The sequence below is a fragment of the Leptonotus elevatus genome, chromosome 7 (genome assembly GCF_054856555.1).
Source record: "Leptonotus elevatus isolate MCC_2025b chromosome 7, RoL_Lele_1.0, whole genome shotgun sequence".
NCBI lineage: Eukaryota > Metazoa > Chordata > Actinopteri > Syngnathiformes > Syngnathidae > Leptonotus > Leptonotus elevatus.
In genome coordinates, this window is record NC_141245.1 from 13,384,340 (window position 1) to 13,402,594 (window position 18,255).

The 18,255-nt window shown below is 41.8% G+C and overlaps 1 protein-coding gene across 1 annotated transcript; it reads right to left on the minus strand.

Moving 5' to 3' along the window:
• Positions 1-434: 434 nt before the first annotated feature.
• tnfrsf19 (tumor necrosis factor receptor superfamily, member 19) lies at positions 435-17,588 on the minus strand. Its single transcript, XM_086081264.1, has 10 exons — positions 17,406-17,588; positions 16,685-16,778; positions 16,321-16,434; positions 9,692-9,870; positions 9,513-9,598; positions 4,962-5,126; positions 4,715-4,843; positions 4,341-4,431; positions 2,488-2,681; positions 435-909 (listed from the first exon to the last, which is right to left on the minus strand). Exons 2-9 carry the CDS (start codon positions 16,748-16,750, stop codon positions 2,489-2,491), a joined length of 1,023 nt encoding a protein of 340 aa, XP_085937390.1. The 5' UTR covers positions 16,751-16,778; positions 17,406-17,588; the 3' UTR covers positions 435-909; position 2,488.
• Positions 17,589-18,255: the final 667 nt, after the last annotated feature.

Sequence of the window (18,255 nt, forward strand, 5' to 3'; positions counted from 1 at the left end):
CTCACTAGGATCACGTGACCTTGAGCCTATCCCAACCTATTTAGGGCAAGACGCAGAGTACACGGACAGTACACAAGCATTCACACTCATGGACAATTTAGAATTTTCTATTTGCCAAAGTATGATGTTTTTGGAATGTGTGAGGAGGCTGAAGAACTTGGGAGAAAACCCATGCAAGCCGTGGGAGAATTTTTGCAAACTCCTATGGGGAGGCCTGACCCTGGATTTGAACCCTCGACCTCGGAACTGTGAGGTGGATGTCTTTCACTGTGCCGCCATTGCTTATAATAGAGTTAAAAAAAAATCACAAGCACATTTGTGTGTTTTCAGTTTGAGCTGCACCTTTGATTGACAAAGACAGCTCTTGGATTGGTTCTGCTTATTCTGGTGTACCTTACTAGCATGCCCAGTGAGTAGAATAATGACCATTTGTCTGTTCCAGTGTTTTATTTACAAAGGTGTAAAACAAGTACATGGACCATAAACACTACAATACAAATGCAGCACATGATCATCCGCCATGTCTATGTTACAAAAATATGCAGCTATTTACTATTGTACATTATCCACAAGTCACTTGAACATTTGTCCTAATGTGCCTTACTTCTCTTCATGTCACATGTTGCGACTGTACACGCAAACGGCCAGATGTGACATCCTCCATGTTTAAACTTCATTCACCTTCACCTGCTGGACCGGTGGCCACTTCATATCGAGGCTTTTGATTGTCCTTTGTTTGGCATCAGAGGTCAAATGCGGCCTGCGTCCACACCAAGAGAGTACGTCAAATGGGAAGGGAGTGGTGAGTTGAGGCGATTCGTGTGAAAGGAGATCCGGCCGCCGCCGCCGCCGCCTCTTGTTGTCGTTGGGTAGTCCAAGCTGCTGGAAGCCAAAGCAATGCGTGTCATCCTGGAAGACGAAGGCCAACACGCACTGATTAGTAACATAACTAAGCTGTGCCAGACACAGGACCACTTTCAAGTCGGCTCCTCTTTCTTGTACCAGCTGTTCTTCATGCATGCGCATGCCGTCACTTTAGCCTTCTGCCAACAGGACACTTCTTTTTTCAGAGGCACCTTTTCAAGAAATAAATCATCTTTAGCACCCCTGCTATATTGTGGATTTTGAAGCAACTTTTAATGTTTTCTTACAGTGTGCAGGCAGATCGCAATTCAGTGTTGTGTGCCTTTAGTGTAGTATACCTCATTGTGCCACAACATGCCAGGCAGCACTGAAGTCAACTGGAAGACGAGCTGCAAAATGGAACTGAGAGTATTGTTTTCTCTGTTTAACAGTAACTTTTTCATTTTGTGAGCATTCAGCTAGGAGACATATTTTGTTTTATGTGTCCGTTTTGCAGTAAACAGCTTGAAAGCAAGCACTCCTGGCCTCTTATTTGGAGTTTATTTAAAAAAATGAGGGTCTCTATACCGCCGATTTTCAGCCATTGCGTGCGGGTCTGAAATGAATTCTACGCCATAGACAGTGGTTGACTGTATTAAGTTCATGTATGTTTATGCGTGGGGGCAAAGAGGCCGTCGTTCATCTTTAGCATGTTACTCTCACGCTGCAAAAACTAAAATCTTGAGTAAGATATACATTCTTAGATTTAACCAAAATTTGCTTATTTTGATTTGACAAGTTATTTTTTACTTAAAAATGAAATTGTCAGGCAAGATCATTGTGCTTAATTTAAGATACTTACGACTTAATTATCTTATTTGATCAAGCAGTCTTGGCATTGAGTGTTAACAGCCAGTTTTAAGTACTGTGAGGATTAAAACAAGCATTTCCCACATTTTAAGATGACAACTAACCAACATCTAAGACCCTGAACTGGGGTTTCATGAGTTTTCTTATTTTAAGATTTTGCATAATCTAGTAATAAGATAAATGGGGAAAAAATACAAGTATGAAAAGAGACGAGTGCAGTATGGTTAATTTCGTTATATTAACTAGGCTCATTTTTCCTTCTTTCACTACCAGCTCAGTGGTCTAGTGGTAGAGTGCCTACCCCCTCAGACTTGAAGGTTGTGGGTTCAATTCCTGGCTAGAAAATGGGACCCGTTACCTCCCAAGCGTAAGAAAATTAATAAATACTCATGTATTTTAAGAAAATAGTTCTATTAATTACAGCTTGAAAAAAGTCGACATTACTTGTTTTTAGTCTGAAAATGCTATTTTCAAGACCGCAGTGGTTAATATGGGGCTAGTATTATTTTCTTATTTTTCAAAATCTTACAGGTAAATTTAAGTACAATTTTCTCATTCTGTTGGCAGATCATTTTTCTTATTTTACTATATTTTTTTCTGAAATTTTCTCCAGTCCTTTTTGCAGCGCACATACTTTCCCTGTCACTCGGGTCATTTAGCAGTTTGGTCTGAGGCAACTCATGTCACACGTCAATAAAGAGATCTGAAACACTCCAAACGCCATCATCCATAAATCATATTCGAGAGAGGAGGATGCTTCAAGTAAAAGGTCACCTCACTCGCCCTCCCTGGTCGACGGCGTCTGCTCGCTTGCTTTTCTCTCGGGGGAATTCGCCCTCGGGGTGTGCCCTCCCTCCGCTCCATCGTCATCTTCTTCTGAAGCTTCTGGATTCCGGAAACACGCCGAGATGGCCTCCGTGGACCCGGTCTGCGCATGTCCCGCCAATTCGTCGTCCCGCTGCGAGTTTCTGGTAAGCATGGAACAGTCAAACAGAAATTATTGACGCGAATCGGAAGAATGACTCTAACCCTGCTGCGCTTTGGTTTTCAAGCTTTTTTCTTTACTTCAAAGCTTCTAAATAATGTCAAATTGAATCGCAACATAAGTGAGTGCAGAGGAGCTGATGCATAACATTTGAGTTATGTAGTAATGGTAACGACAAACTGTAACTAAAGCCTGACAAGCTTTGTGCTTCTGTAGTCCTTACATATATAGTGATTTGAGTCAAAATGGACTCCACCTGCCTCACTTAGGCATTAGAAACATGTGATTGCGACCAGCCAATCGGTGAAGGGTAACTGAATGAAAATTGGACTGCTACTCTATTATTAACTCATTCACTGCCATTGACGGATATAGACGTCAAAAATTAATTTGAGCTATTTCTATTAGTTTAACATTTTTTCCCATTTTTGTTAACAAGAGTATGAAAACCTAGAATTTTTTTAATTGTACATTTAGAACAGATATAAAATTTGTGATTAATAGTGAGTTAACTAGTGAAGACATGCGATTAATTATGATTAAAAAATGTAATCGCCTGACGGCCCTAATTTTTTATTGTATTTTCTTTTTTTTTTAAAGAAAAAAAAGAAAAGATTATTAAAAACAAAAAATAAAAATAAGATTACTATAAAAATTTTCATAATTTATTGCATGACTTCACTAGTTAACTCACCAATAATCACAAATTGTATATCTGTTCTAAATGTACAGTAAATTTTTTCTAGGTTTTCATACTCTTGTTAACAAAAATGGAAAATAATAGAAATAGTTCAAATGAATTTTTGACGTCTATAGCCGTCAATGGCAGTGAATGAGTTAAAAAATAATTAGGGATGGGCATTTAATAACATTTCTGGACTATGGGTAAAATAGACACAATTTATTGTAAGATGTTTTTAAAACTGTATGTTCAATTAATTAAAACAATATTTTCTATTTAAATAATTATCCAGGTGTGAGCAAAATTTTGTAAGGGCCAGATTTTATTTAAAAACATATGGGCCTGATGATTCATAAAAAATAAAGTAAAATAATTTATTTTAATAATAAATAATCAGTTTAATGAATAAATAAATTTCATTTAAATAATTTTACGGGGGGAAACTGCTAAATATTACAGGACTCTAGATAATGTAAATGGTAAGTGGGCTTGATTTAAGTGCAGAACAGACCGTATGTGGCCTATGGCCCACCCTGCTAGCCTAACCCAATGTATTTTTTTAATAGAATGGGAGACATGTTCTGAACTCCTGTTTCCAGGCCAATGCACTAATTCGTTGGACAGCAAACAATTCCACACAATTCTCAGAATTGGGTGATCAATTCATCATTAAGTTTTTTCTTAGTAATGAAAAGTTGTTGTTTTTTATTGCATTGTACCTTAAAGTCTTTGTCACTGTCAAAAGTTGTCAAAGGTATATTGTACTGTAATAACTAATGTAGGGTGAAGGGAGAGAAAACAAAAGGATTCCAAAGCTCTGCTGAGTCACACAGCGGTCAGATCAGGATTTGCCATTCTGAACTGAACTCAACTGAAACTTGCTGCTAACTGGCTAAACTAGCTTGATGAGCTCTAGTAAACCTCTTTTTATGCTGCAGGCGTGCTTGGTTGCCATCTGACCTGTTATTGAGGCTGGTGTGAGAGCGGAAGTGTGCGTTGTCCATACTGCAGTTCTTCTCGCAGCACAGCGATGGGATCAGGTGGACCGTACCTGAGCAGCGCACAAACAAACAGTACGATGAGGTCATGTGACACATTGAAATCACAAACACTGCTTCAATGTACTATCTGAAAAAAATCAGAGATAATAATTTGAATAACACTGTCAGCTGTATTCATCCACAAATATTTGATTTAAAATTTTCATTTTTAAAATGCGAGACACATGAACTGAAGTTCAAACCCTGGTCCAATATTGAACCCAAATAATGTGCAGGTGTACCTAATGAAGTGGCCGGCGATACGCCGATGTGAGCATTTACTATCCAGCATACCGCATGTGTGTCCGGGCCCGAGGCGACACTGGCAGCAGGCTCCCTGGGGGAAGTCTTGGAGCCAGCGCGGGTCCAGGCAGGGCATCTCGGCCCCGCTGTATGGACAGTCCTCGGACCTCAGAGACGCCGCTGGTTAAACAAGTTGCGCAAACAACAACACGGATGACAGACGATTTAGAAAAGAACTGTGGCATGGTACAGACTTGTTGATTCTACATTGAGCCAACTTTTCGATGTTGTGACTCACCACTGGGCTTTTTCTCCAGCAGCTGCCTCTTACAGTAGATGACGCACAGGACCAGCAGGGCCAGCAGCACCGTGGCCAGAGCGCTGCAGATGACCGCAGCCAGGGCCATATCACGAGGGCTGGTCACCACCGGAGGCAGAGGCACCAGGTTTACTCGCCCGCTGCCTACACACACAGTTTTCAATCCGTGTTCACCCCCTAGTCTCACATTCAATGTAACATGGGCTGATATGTTTTGCGGAACTATTATTGCTTAGCTAAGACACTAAAGGGCTTTCTAGTCTTCTAAGTTGTTTCCATGGCAATGCAGTTGTGATGTCACAGTTTTTTTTCCACCTCTAGGACTACTTTGTGCTACTCACTTTCAATACAGCAATATAATATACAGTTGAAAACTTTTCCTACTCTAGGTCAAATTAAGATGACCAAAATTATTTCTAGTTGATACCAGAAGAATGACAAAATAATTGTTTTCTTTTTTTTTCATCCTAAATTTACATTACATGCGATTACGATGATATCAGAAATAGATTTGTGGAGTTGCACACAAGTTTAAACACCATAGTAATGCCCAGCCATCATAATGCTCAGGAAGGAGATGGCTTCTGTGTTTCCAGAGTTGAAAAAGAACAAAAGCAAACGACCTTGTGGAAATGCTGGCTGAAGATGGTAAGAGTGTGCCATTATCACAGTTAAACAAATACTATACTGAGATGGGCTGAAAGGCCGGTCTGCCAGGAAAATAGACTATAGACGTCAAAAATTAATGTGAAGTATTTCTATTAGTTTAAAAAGAAACAACCTTGAGAACACCCCCATTCCAACTATGAAATACGGGGGTGGCAACATCATGTTTTGTGCCCTGTGGTTGTTTAGCGACTAGTTCAGGGTGTACCCTGCCTACCGCCCAAACACAGCTGGGATAGGCTCCAGCATGCCCACAACCTCAGAGAGGATCAGAAAAAAGAAAAAAAAAGTACCAACTGTTGCATGCCCCATATGTTAAGCTTTTCTGTTTGATGAGTTAGCAGCTCACCTGACTGTGACACATGCCTCTGGCTCCAAAATCTTGTCTCTATATCTTTATCAGTACGGGAAATTGAATTGTGGCGGATGGTTCAGAGAAAGGGTTACTTGAGGTTACATGAGACAGACTCATCAGTTGTACCAAATCAAATTGAGGGAGGCTTTAGAGAGAGTAGAATGTACGTGAAAACCCTCAATGACAACAGTGTTGCTTTTGAGCCACATTCATCTTTAAAAAAAAAAAGGAGCTTGCGCAAGGCAATGGTTCTTTGTTATGTAATATAAACAGTGCTTCCTCCTTTGGCACTTTGTGTATTCAGCTACATACGGGCATCTTAACATTCCTCCTCAAATTAAGTTGTAAAACAAGATTCAGATCTCTGAGACGGCGCACAAGTTAAAGACCTACATCAATCACTATTGGCGCATTTCTGCAGCGAGACGTAACTAAAATAATACATGAATGTGTCGTGATTACGCTCCACGAGTGCCTAATAAAAGATATTGGACTAAGCTGATCAAAGTGGCAAAGTGTCATCCTATTATTTATACGAGAATATCCTCTTGAAAGATGGATCGCTGAACTTTATTTGACAAACGTGTTTGATGTGGCTACTGTCCAGGTCAAATCCAATCCATCCAAGAGGAACATCATCTGTTTTCACAACACAAAAGGAAGTCTGTTATCAGACGCTGAGCAGCTGCAGCAAATAAACACGAGTCCATTGAAGACCGCTCACCTGCTGATTGCATCTCCACACAAACCAACCGACTAAACCCCGCAGTGGTTCTCATGGGCTCCCTCGCCTCCAGTCCGGAGCTTTGATTTGTGCCTTTCACAAACACTTTCAACACAAGTGAGCGCGTTTGACCCTGAACTCTAAAAGACGACCACACATCGCTCGCTTTACGAGGGGTCATTCCTCACGCTAACTCCTTTTGACTTGGTGAACATAGTCGTAAAGGCAACCCTGGAATGTTAGAAGGCTTTTAGCAGTTTAGAATTAAGTCAATCCAGCGCTTACCAACCACAACTTTAACAGTACATCTCCACAATTGAGATACAAGAGGTGTGTAAATAAACATGTCCTCCTGGCATCAATAATCTGCTCAATTTAACATTGGCTTGGAAGCAGGAGTTCAAAATCAAATCTCGCAGATATATCCGTCCAGTCAAAAAATAATATAGGAACGACTAATTGATTGTTATCATTTTTCTGAAGTTGATTAAAACTATACATTATTAATTACCATGTAAACGGCAGACAGAAGATACAATGAAAACAGCAGAGGCCACAGAATTGAGCCCTGTGGAACACCATATGTTCCGTTATACATGTGAATTCATATTGCACATATTCGTCCGACTGCAACCACTTTCTTTTTTTTTTTTGCTAGTCTAGTTAGTATAAAGGGATTACAACAATAATAATAATAATAAATCACACGACGTACCATCACAACAAACGCAAGTCAACTACTGAGTGCACCAAATTCCCTGCAACACAGATGGGCCAAGCAATGATCACCTGCAACCAATGATGGCCATATCATCACAAATGAAATTATTTTATTTTATTATTTGTGTGTGTATTGACCTCCGCCGAACTTCTGGAGTTCGATCGAACCCAGGTTAAGAACCACTGAACTACCATATGGCACTTCTTATTTCCATGATCACTTTGCCAACTTTTTGGAAGTAATGTGTGAGACTTCAATTGATTAACAGATGATACAGTAAAATAGTATCTAAAAGTATCTTTGTGGTGTTTTAGCTTGCGTGGGACCGCTAATACGTTAGCGACTTTGGTAATTGTGCTTTTCAATAGTTTGAAGGCTCTGTTTGGAAGTGGTCTAAGGCCTGGCAATAATGCTTCCTGTAACTTCCCAGTGTGTGTGTGTGTGTGTGTGTGTGTGTCGACATGATTGAGTTTGTGGATGACGTTTGCCGTTTACGTTGATTTGCTCAAACAGAAGCTGCAAGTCTCCTGTTGTTTTTTTTTCTTGTACTTCATGAAAAAGCTGGGACTTCCTCCCTGGAATATATTTACTGTTATACGGCTAGATTTGAAAACCTTTGCCATATTTATGACTCCAACAGAAGCTATAACTCCCTTTGGACTATTGCATAAATCCAGCAACAACCCCTACAGGTCTGACAAATAATGTGTACCTCTGCATGCATTTATGTATCTGTCTGCATGCCAGAGTGCGTTTTCACAGTCTGCTCTGCTCTGCCGTGACAGCGAAAAAGCTCAGCAGATGAAACCCATTAGAGGCTTAAGGAGTCCATAAAACACAATCTTATTTTGACTTGGCCCAAAAAAAAGTCACTGGAGGAAAAGGAGGAGAGAGAAAAGAGGCTTGCTTTAAGATTTACAGTCCACGCCAGAGGGTGGCGGCCTCCCCTGCACAGCTGCAATGCTGCCGCGGGCCAGCCGGGCCTATTAGAATAATCTTGCCTTTCAGTTTTCGCCACCCTTCTCGAGATAACACTGGATGGAAGCGGCGAGGCTTTCAAACATTTGGAAAAGCTCCACTGAGAATCCCTGCAGGAGCTAACGGCCAGCTATGTTCTCACACAATGGCTGTTTTGTTTTGAAGGCCTCCTCCTGTATCACAATTGGACGCTGCATAGCTGGACCGTCAAATATCAATACTGGCCACAACAATAACAAAAGCAAGAGCACACAAAATAGTTTGATTAGATAGCGCCCTCCCCCCCCCGCCCACACTGGTGACTTGAAAACAAAAATGTTAACACGTCCCCGCTAAACCTGGCCAGGATCTCTCTGAAGCAACGATTTGCCAAAACTCTCCTCGGAAACAGCTGCCATCTCCTCTACAAACAGGACGTCACACTCAATTACCGAAGGTTTGAGTTGACTTGCCTCTTTGTTTTATGTGGAAACCTAAAATCATTAACTACCTTTAATCGCTGCAGGAGAGAAGATAATTGAATCTGAGCCCGAGTGGAAAGTTAGCCTTGCTTGACCCCTTGCCTCCTTTTTGTGTGGCCGACATGCACAAATTACTCAAAATAACAAGGTTTCAACCCGGGAGTGGCAATATTAACAAGCGCACGAGTTACTGTCGTTACGTCAAATGCCCCTGAAGTCACACTGTTTGGACTTGAACAAAACTTTGCAAATAGAATGCGACATATACGGTACACAATCTAAAATTGAAAATTTGGGGAAATGAACTCCGCAAGTTTATTCTTATTGTGATGGCACAGACGGTTATCAGCATCTTTAAGAACACACGAATGAAATGTACGTAATTTGGTTATTTCAATGTACAGTTCGATTTTTATAATAACTCTGGGACAAATGTATTCGATTGTTTTGCTATAGGAATAATCGCTTAGAGATGACAACAAAATGGATGCCAACCTGTGTCCATTCAGAAATTACGTTTGACTTTGGAGGTTCCACTGACTGCATCCATGAGAACATGACACAGTATCCCGGTGATGATGAGCCAAATGTGGGACAAGGTAATGGGAAAAGGAAAGGTATTTACATTGAGGCTCATACTGAGGCGGGGGGTCTCCACAGGGTATACACTCCATGTCTTGGAAGCCACTTAATTTTGTCTTCCTATAATATCTGTTGAGAAAACAAACGTGACAAGTGTCAGAATCTTTATAATCACGATCATATCCATGTTTTGTTTTTTTGTGTGTGAGAAGAATCTCTCACCCAGGCAGACACTCGCCACACACGGCATTGCTGGTCGTGGAGCAGTTGCTCTTCTGGAAGCGGTTGATGAGTCCACAGTCCAGACAAGGTTTACACTTCTGGAGACTCTGGTCTTCCTTGAAGCGACTGCTCCTGCACGGCACACACCGGGCATCTTCTCCATAACCGAAGCCACATTCCTGGAGGGATTAAAGAAAGAAACGCACTGGGTAAGAGGTGGGCTTTGGTGCAGCTGGTGAGAAAGGGCCTTCAATGTGGACTACCGGCTGTGCGGAATTGAAGAATGATCTTAGCTCGTGGGATCAGAGGAGAACAATGGCCTGCCTCTTTGGAGAGTCCATCTTACACCGGCAATAATCCCCTTGACTCTCTAAAACTGAATGATCAGCCTTCCCACTTGAAGATCCAGAGCGGTCATACATTTGAATAATAAAGGCCATGAGGAACTCCCACTGTTGTATCATGGCACCTTTATTACAGCGTGTTTGTGCCCTTCTGTCACACACACTGGGTGTCCCGTTGATTGAGAGGCCACCAAGTAAAGGAAACACTTAAAAGGGGAAGTTAACCCCCCAAATAAATGGACAATAATGTGTTCTATGCAGCCCTACTAGTCTAAATATGGTATTCTGGTTAATATTGTGTTAGTGGAATATGAGTTAAGCAGCAAAATCCAGCCGTTTTTAATCCATCTCAGGGGGCGGCCATTTTGCCACTTGCTGCCGACTGAAGATGACATCAATGTTGCTCGGGTCTTGGGTAAAAAAAACAATCACAGCGCTGCTTCAGAAAACAGGTGAGCTCTGAGTGCTTGTTGCCTGAGCCCTGAGCAACTATGATGTCGTCTTCAGTCAACAGCAAGTGGCAAAATGGCCGCCCCCTGAGATGGCTAAAAACGGCCGGATTTTCCTTCATAACTCATATTCCACAAATGCAATATTAATCAGAATGTCGTGTTTAGACTAGTGTGGTCACATATCACTTTAAAGGACACAAGGATTAAAGAGAGAGAAAATACAGTTCTTACTGGTTTTAGTGCGCAACGGCTTCCTGGGCGGAATGATGCTCAGTAACATTATCAGTAATAATTGCTCACTGCTACCAAACAGGCCTCACATTTCCCTTGGCAATGTGCAAGCGATGTGACGACACACCACTGAGTTGGGCGCTCGGGTGATATCATACATTGACAGCTGCCCTGTTGTCCAGCGTTGTAATGTCAAGCTTGGACAACACACAAGGGAAGGAGGCGCTCATATATCATTAAAGTGAAGGTCAGCTTCAAACAGCTCTTCCCTTCTCTCCTCGCCCGTGTCCCATTTCACTGCCCGGGCATGCAGTCTCGATGGAATGTGGGCACAAGACTTTGGTATGGGGGTTGGGGAAGTAAGCTGGCCAGAAATGAAAAGGGATTTTCGAGGCAAAGATGTGACACGGCGATGGCACCACCGAGGAGGAGGAGGAATGCAGCCTTCTGAAAGCAAACACATGCAAGCTCGACACTAAACCCTTGGGGCGAGCCCAGCCGGAGGTGCACCAGCTTAGGATGGACTACTGCAGCTGTTGTTATGAGCGTTCCATATAAGCTCTCGCTGTCCATCAGCGCAAAGAATGAGACAACGAAAGGGTGTGAAACAGAGGGTGACTGATGAGTGATTATGGTCAGAAAAGGCAAAATACAGGATGATGTGTCTGGCTCCAGCTGCTAGGAAACGTGTCTCTGTGCAAGCTGAGGGTAGGGAGGTGCGGCCACGGCTGGTCTTGGGTGGAAAAGTCTTGACTTGTGGGTTTTTACTTCCACTGAGGATTCATGGCTTGGCACAAGCTCGGGCTATGGGGCACCGAATGACAGTACAGGGGCTTCCGTCACATACAGTCGATACAAACAGTGCCCAGTGCACAAGAACAAAAAGAAAATGGAGCCAACTTCTGCTTCTCTGATCCCGGCAGAGCTGAACATCACAAGGAGTGATCAGTGTCCTCTTTCATCGCAGCCAACAAAGGCTGCCAGAACTGACACCCTGCCCTGCAACTCGCAGATATGAAACGACACTCAGAGATGAAAGTGGTCTAAAACAATACAGGATTAGAACTATGTATGGACAAGTATAAGAACTGAAGACGGAATTGAAGGACGGCCTGGTTTGTTATTTACATTCCAGTCTATAAGAGGTGTGTGTTGCGCTCAAATTTTTCCATACACTCATCAAGCATGCCTTTATGGCCCTTGCTTAATGCACCAGCAGCTGGAACAGAAAACGGCCCGAATACAGTTTTAGACAAAAATTATGCAAAAACAAATTATTTTTTTTAAAAATTTGACAATATGTTCTATGCAGCCCCACTAGTCTAAATATGGTATTCTGGTTAATATTGTGTTAGTGGAACATAAGTTAAGCAGCTAAATCCAGCCGTTTATTTCCATCTCAGGGGGCGGCCATTTTGCCACTTGCTGTCGACTGAAGATGACATCAGTGTTGCTCAGGTGGTCTCAGGTAACAACCAATCACAGCGCAGCTTCAGAAAACAGGTGAGCTCTGATTGTTTGTTGCCTGAGCAACGTTGATGTCACCTTCAGTCGAAAGCAAGTGACAAAATGGCCGCCGCCTAACATGGATAAAAACGGCTGGATTTTGCTGCTTAACTCATATTCCAAAAAAAGTAATATGAATGTCATGTTTAGACTAGTTTCTAGTATTGTCAAGAAATGTTTATGGTTGACTTCCACTTTAATGAAAATAAACATTTTCAAGACGTCATAAAACGTCTACGTATGCTTTAATTAAAAAAAATATATATGCAAGGATAGCAACATACCTACAGCCCTGTTGAAATCAACCGGTTTTGGGTGGCTGCTATTGTCTCGTGAAAACGTGCCACTACTTTTGTACTACAGGGTGTGCCAACTGAGCCTTGAATCTGAATTGTATATTCAAAGAAAACGCGCCCATAAAGTCAGCTGAAGCATCGACTGTTAGCGACATGTCATCCTCAAGCAGCTGAATTACACTTGTCAGTTAGTGTGCAGACCTAACAGGTTACTCACCAAAATAAAAAAATCACATGTCGCCCAAAAGGCAACTAAAAAGTGAACAAAGCCATAATATTTGTGCTTTAAAATTCAGGGGTCTATTCCAACTCTGATCGACTAATGAATTCACAAAGACATGTCTCGATACATTTGTCCAGACCGCGTTCTTGTTTGGTCAAGGGCGGCGATATCAACATCAGTGCAGAGGAGGGAGAACAGACTGAAGCATGTTCACACAGAGATATTTGTGAGATTAGCTAGGAATCACATGGGGGGGGGGGGGTCATGTGATCTGGTAATGAAGCAACTGTTAACACAATTGTTAGTTACAGCCGAACCATTCTCCCTGAGAATAAGATATTGCAGTTTTAATATGGCCGTTTTTCATGCTTCTGTTGCTACATAATTGGGTCTTTCACCAAAACAGTCCTTTGCTCTGCCAGTTTGACTGAAAGAGGAAGTCTTAGAGGATTGCTACATACTGCATGTCGACACATCAAAGTAATGTGCCTGCCTTTTTGGAAACTGGCCGTTTTCCAGCCTGCACAAGAAGGAAATTTGTTTCCCTCTCCTTCCCGCTTGACACGTTAAAAAAATAAAAAGATTCCTTCAACAACATGAACGAGGGAATGAAATATGGTTGGGACAAAAAGCTTGTAATGGATGTTGCCTCTCTGTGGGTGGTTCTTTTTGCTACAGTCAGTGTGAAGGGGCTAATTGATGTTTGCCAGCCTCAACGCGGCTTCCAGAGGCAAACTTCCATTGCTAACTGGGGCACATTCCTTTGGGATCTCTATGGCAGCTGCACAGAGGGAATCCAAAAAGTCTGCTTCCCTCCTAAATAGTCACATCTGAATATGGACAGATCGTCTTGGTTACAGAGCCCAAACTAGAGGTTGTTCCTTGGGAAGCTTTCTCTGACGGCAGGCCTGGGGTCTCGGCTGTGAGCCGGCATTCTGCTACCTTCAGAGAAAGAATGAGGCAGCCAATTATTAACCAGGACCCCAGGGTGCGAGCAGCATTCATGCCTGTTAAAGCCGGCAGAGGCACAGGAAGGCTACCTAAACCTATCACAAAGCACAGAGTGTAGGTCCGTTCACACTGGCATTAAAGGCAACTGGGATTAAATGCATGTGTGCAACACATGGCAAGAGTTTATTTTCACCAGGTCTTAATACAGAGGTGCAGCCCAATATGTCTAAGACAGTTTGCTGAGTGTTGTTAAGCTGAGGTTCTTGTGTTTTATGTCGTGCATTCATCTTTAGTTTTTTTTTTTGTCTTATTTACACGTGGGGCCCAAATACTACATACACATCGCAAGCCACATTTATGTACACAATCTAATAAGAAACAATACAAAACATGTACTGTATTAAAAAGATAATTGATTTGTTTCGATTTTTAGATTATTTAAAGAAAAAGTCAGGTCAAAAATGCTATTTACGATGTGTTGTATGCACTCCCACAAGTCTAAATTCTGATTAATATTATGTTTATGGATCATGAATTAAGCAGGAAAATCCACCTGTTTCTATCCATGTCATCTTGATGTCACATGCCGTCACATGCCCAAATCCAGAAAACAGGTGAGCCGTGACGGTTGTTGCCGATATCCGATCAATGACGTCATTAATCGACATTACAGACGTAGTGTATCCTACATACACCCGGAAGTGTTTGTGTGTGTATGTGAACATTTAACCTGATAATGAGCATTATATTAAACTGTTAAGTTAACCAATCAGTCAAAAACGCCCATCTCGACAGTGTATCAACACCGTTGTCGTTACTTCACGTTGACTCGTGACGCCATCCTAGCTGGGCCGCGGAAACGAACTCTCACGGGGGTTAGTTAGCTTAGCGCTAGCTAGTTGCTACGACAGACACGACACAGATGGATGTAAAGCTTTACCAATAGTGAAAAAACTGTCTGGGTTCCGCCAAAGTTAAGTTATTTTCAACTAAAAAGGAAAACCTTTCCATAGGCTACATTAGCGCGTCGGCCGCATACAGTCTCGCTACACTCAGATAGGTTAGCAGCTACATTGTTACTAAAAAAACTAAAATCAAGTTCTGCTCATTTGTTAAGGAATGAATGTTTTATGTTCAAATCCCACTGTTTTAGTTTTTCCTCCTTTCCTTCCATGGGGCATTGCAAATATTACTAAACATTGACAGAAATGTCTGAGAATACTTCTGTTGATGCTCGGAAAACAGTAGTACAATAGTACATACACTAAATAAACACTTCATCTTATGATTGGATCGATGTTTGGTTTATTTAAACTACAAGATTGGCCCCAAAATTCCAAATCGTGTAAAGCCTAAGAAATACAACAGTTGTCAGGCAATAACCAGGCCTGTATTGTTTGCTAGCTTGAGCTTTTTAATTGCCGCTCAGCAGAGCAAAAACATACACATGCGGCATGGACTCTATCTGTTTCCACTCACAACCTAGAATACACTTAGCTCCTCCCTGACATAAAAAGACCCCAGAACAGTCTGGATGTATCACGCCAACATTCTTCTTTGACACCAATTACTACTTCCCTATTATCCAGGGCTTTGGTGCAAACTTGTGGCATCGTGGGGAATTTTAGAAAGAGCACATAAATGCAGATCAGTGAGATTTTCAACCATTAAGTGAGGACAACTTACATTGAATGGAAAAAAAAAAGTGAATTTATACATGGCAAACTGTGAATAGGTGCGGTTCACTGTGCTTGTACTGCAACCACCAGAAGCACTGTTGATTCCGCTTCAACAACCAGTTTGCGATCTAAAAGACGACAATGAGCGATCAATAAAACACTGGGATCTAAAAAGGATGTCTGAACTAAATTCTTCCCTACCAATGAAATCACATGATAAAATAAAAAAATATATTAAGTAATGCAATCACTTCAATCATGACAGGTGGTAAAAATTTACTCCGCTTTCCATCATTGTCGATACTTGCACAAGTCGAGAAATAGCTGCAGCCAGAGAGGAAAGCCTTGACTCGCCAACCTAAGTTGACACTACAGAGGCCTGCCCGTACAAAGCACTCAAATCAATACGCTAACCAACTACAGTGGTGGAAAGAAAAATCCATGACCAACTCTGAAAGCGGCAAGCTTAGGCATGGCTTCAAAAAGCGGAGACAATGAGTTGGAGAAGGGTGACACAGGGAGACGGGAAACAATGGATGCCATTCAGCTGGAGAAGGCGAAAAGTATGGGTGTGACTGAATAAAGACAGGTCGTGTTAATAACAGCTTGGCGGTTCTCCACATGAATGGGAGGAAGTCATTAATAATGTTGTTTGCCTGGATATGATGGATTTTTTTAAACATTCTTTGCATGAACTCAACTGTTTCCTTTTTTTTTTCTTTTACGTGACTAATCCAGCCAACATTTGTTTTGCAGTTAACGGAAGTTGCTAAAGCAGCAGTGTAATGGATCCTGTAGGTGGGATACAAAATAAACAGTCTTCCGGCAAATATTTTAACTCAACTTGTGGTGAGAGAAAACACACACACACACACACACACACACACACACACACACACACACACACACACACACACACACACACACAGGATTTTTTCCCCCCCGACCTTTGATAGCTCCTGTCCTGCATCGCATTGCTTGCAGGGTTTACAATTCCCAAACCGGTCCTTGTACTCCTGCTCTCTGCATTCCCTGCTCTCCTCTTCAGCTCTTGCAGGAATCTGCGCAAGACAGACATCAGGTGGAGGACAGTTAAGAAATGTGTGACTATCATGAACTTTATATATATTTTAAAAAATTTTTTTTTTATCTGACTCAAGCAATGACCCCAATAATGTAATGTGCGGTTTAAGGTATAATGTCATCAAGTCATTAAAATCGATCAACACCGTGTATGGGAAATGCATATGTTTTTTATATTAAGCCTAGTGAGCACACATTTACTGTACTTGAAATGAGAAAAACACTCACCAGAATTGAATATAGGAGCTGTACGGTAATTACAAGAGAAATGGAGTTTTGAATCATCCGGACCATCGTGCTGAGCTACTTCTGTAGCTAGCATCTGAAAAAGAGGCAAAAATATCGTTAGTTGTCTTTCTGTTTTATTCTTACGGGTGGGGAACACTTTCCTCTCAAGGGCCATTTCAGTTTTTAGCAAGTCCTCTGAATGAGGGCTGTGCATACATTTATGAAAAGATAGTATGCAATGATTGAACAAATGTTTCTTTTTTTGTAGATTATAAGTATTGGTGGGTCAGGTCCACGCATATTTGTTTGAGAAATCGTGTGGCGGACTGAATCAACTGCGAGGAAGATGCTGCTGTTCAAGTTCAACTGCAGTCTAAGTATCTTGAAAAAAAAATAAAAACATTTAAATTTCTAATTCACATTACAGACATTAGTCGACGTATTACTAATGGACATCTGCAACCTTAACAAAGCTAAACAATGTGACAAATACAATAGCAGTCCCTTAGATACTTAAAATGTAACTTCAGCACCGAGACTATCACAAGAATAGCATCAAAAGTCAACTTTTTAGTCATTCCTGAGCTAATGTGTTACGAAAGGCTCAATTGTTTTTTCAGTTAGTGCTCGTGTGTTGACATGATTGCAGTGTTCCGCCGCCTACACAAACTCTGTTTTAACCCGAGGCAAGAAAACATTTCAACTCATTTAAACGTCTTACCTGCTAGCTCGACCGGTCCGGAAGGAGGTTCTGTTGTGGTGTCGCTCGCCGGTCAACTCAACACGTCCGCGGAGCAGAAGAGCTCTTCAGTCTCACTCTGCAGTCTGCTGGGCTGCACATGAAAGCAGCAGCCAGGACAAACTCAGCGCCCAGATCAAAGGCGGAGCAGAGCGGGGAGTCCCCTGATTTGAGATCAGCCAGATCACGTGAAGAACTTCAGACGCGGGATTAGTTAACGTCAAGTCTGATCTGAGACCAGCCGTATCACAAAGCTGCCCTGTGATCCAGGCGCATCAAAACGTGTGTCCCGCAGAGAGTTTAGGTCGAGTTGGCAACATGAACAAAAAGTTAGGAGAGTCCGTCAGGGACGTAATTCAGGATTACTTCTCATACACACAACGCACACTTCTGAAATGCCCTCAGTACAACCCCTCACCCCAACCCCGAGTTGTATTAGTATTATTAGTATTATTATCATTATTTTTTTTATTTTTCCTATACACACTACACTGGGGGGTCTTGAATTTACCTTATTCAAACAATTTCGATTGTGTGTGTGAAGTGAGGCAAAGACACTGAGGACAAAGGTTCACCTCTGCTGCAGTAAAAGTAACCAAGTACCATTCATGTCTGGACATGTCCATTCCAGCTAATCATGCCATTATTTGTGCTAATGTCATAAGACATTGCCTAGCCTAAAGCCTACATACACCAAATTATAACATGGTATATTACAAATTATCCATCCGAACATCTTCTATGCCCTTTATCTTTTTTTTGGGTTACACGTATGCTGCAGCCTTTCCTACCTGGTTTGGGTGAGATGCGGGTCAACACCCTGGACTGGTTG

Coding starts and splice junctions, on each gene's coding strand:
- tnfrsf19 (XM_086081264.1), bottom strand. CDS start 16,750: ATGGTCCGGATGATTCAAAACTCCATTTCTCTTGTAATTACCGTACAG. Junction 4,844..4,961: donor GCTGGAGAAAAAGCCCAGTG/GTGAGTCACAAC, acceptor TTGTTTAACCAG/CGGCGTCTCTGAGGTCCGAG. Junction 4,432..4,714: donor CGGGCCCGGACACACATGCG/GTATGCTGGATA, acceptor TGCGCTGCTCAG/GTACGGTCCACCTGATCCCA.